The 1,293-nt window shown below is 36.8% G+C and overlaps 1 protein-coding gene across 1 annotated transcript; it reads left to right on the top strand.

Annotated features, from left to right (window-relative positions):
• The first annotated feature begins 264 nt into the window (after window positions 1–264).
• On the top strand, window positions 265–767 carry LOC137730689 (uncharacterized). The gene has a single exon (XM_068469655.1). It carries the CDS (start codon window positions 307–309, stop codon window positions 550–552), a length of 246 nt encoding a protein of 81 aa, XP_068325756.1. The 5' UTR covers window positions 265–306; the 3' UTR covers window positions 553–767.
• Window positions 768–1,293: the final 526 nt, after the last annotated feature.

Here is a 1,293-nt window from a genome sequence, read left to right as displayed (position 1 = left end):
AAGAAGAAAAGAAAGGGTTGGGTACTGTTTGAGTCAATGCAAAAGCAGAGGACATTAACGCTTATGCTTTTCTATTAGTTTTACGATCATCCTACCCTTTCACGCTGTCTTATCATACAATCCTGACCCTCCATTTTTAATTTTAAAACCAGCAACCAAATTAGCTGGACTCCGCCTGTCCCACATTAAGACCTAACTAGGGTTTTCTTCCACTATAAATAGACATAAAATTTTACATGGTATTGCAGCAACATACCAAAAAAACCTTGCTTGTTAAGAAAACTAGATTAGAAAACCAAGCAGAAGATGGGAAAGCAATCTTCACTCTTCTCTTTCTGCAACGTATTCAAGGCCTGCTTTTCAAGCGATAAAAGAGATGATGTGTACTCCGATGACGGTGGTGTTTACGTTAGACGGAGAATATGTCCCAGTGATGAAGACAGAGGTAGATGGACAGCCGAGCCTGGCATCGACCGTAAGGCCACTGCTTTCATTTCCAGATTCTACGAGAGTCGTGTTTCAGATCCCGAATACCAAGCTCTCGCAGTTTGATCTGTACCATGTTTGGATTGAGCTAGAAATTAATCTAGAAAGTGGTTTGATCAGACTAGCTGATTTCACTTCAATTTTTTGTCATGCTTCCTTTCTTCCTTCCTCGCCTTCTTCTTCTCTGTTGTAATTTTTTCTTGGAAGTGTGCAACAGTGCATGTAATCTGTGAGTTGGTTAACAAATAACGCAGATAATAAATTAAGTTGTAAAACATGTAGTTTCCTCCTTCAAAGTTTTTTTTTGGCCAGTTTGCTTATATTTCCATCAATATACACTTCATATAAAAAAATTGACAGTATTAGCAACTTAATGTACATGCACAACCCAAGCTAGTGCAGGTAACGAAGATGCAAGTTAATGCATGCGGACTATAATAATCTCTCTCTCTCTAGATCTCTCAAACACAGGACAACGACATCGAGTGTAAGAGTGAACTCTCTAAAACCAACTATAAGTTCCTTGTGATTACAATATTACTATTGTGCGCTGTACGCACACCCGGAAGTTCACTCATGTACATTTTTAGTTGCATCTCTTACATTTATTTTGAAAAAATATGTCAGTATCAAAGTTAGATGGGTGAAAAATTTGCAACAAAAGGAAATAGATTTTTGAACTATATATAAAGGAAATAAATGATGAAATTAAGATCCTTAATTTTCTGTCTACATTGGATAATCATATATACGCAGTTGATTATAGAACAATATCTGATATTACAAGCTGTTCCAGTGTTCCTGAGC

Source organism: Pyrus communis, chromosome 4 (genome assembly GCF_963583255.1).
Source record: "Pyrus communis chromosome 4, drPyrComm1.1, whole genome shotgun sequence".
Lineage (NCBI taxonomy): Eukaryota > Viridiplantae > Streptophyta > Magnoliopsida > Rosales > Rosaceae > Pyrus > Pyrus communis.
This window is presented reverse-complemented; position numbering and strand designations above follow the sequence as displayed.

Coding starts and splice junctions, on each gene's coding strand:
- LOC137730689 (XM_068469655.1), top strand. CDS start 307: ATGGGAAAGCAATCTTCACTCTTCTCTTTCTGCAACGTATTCAAGGCC.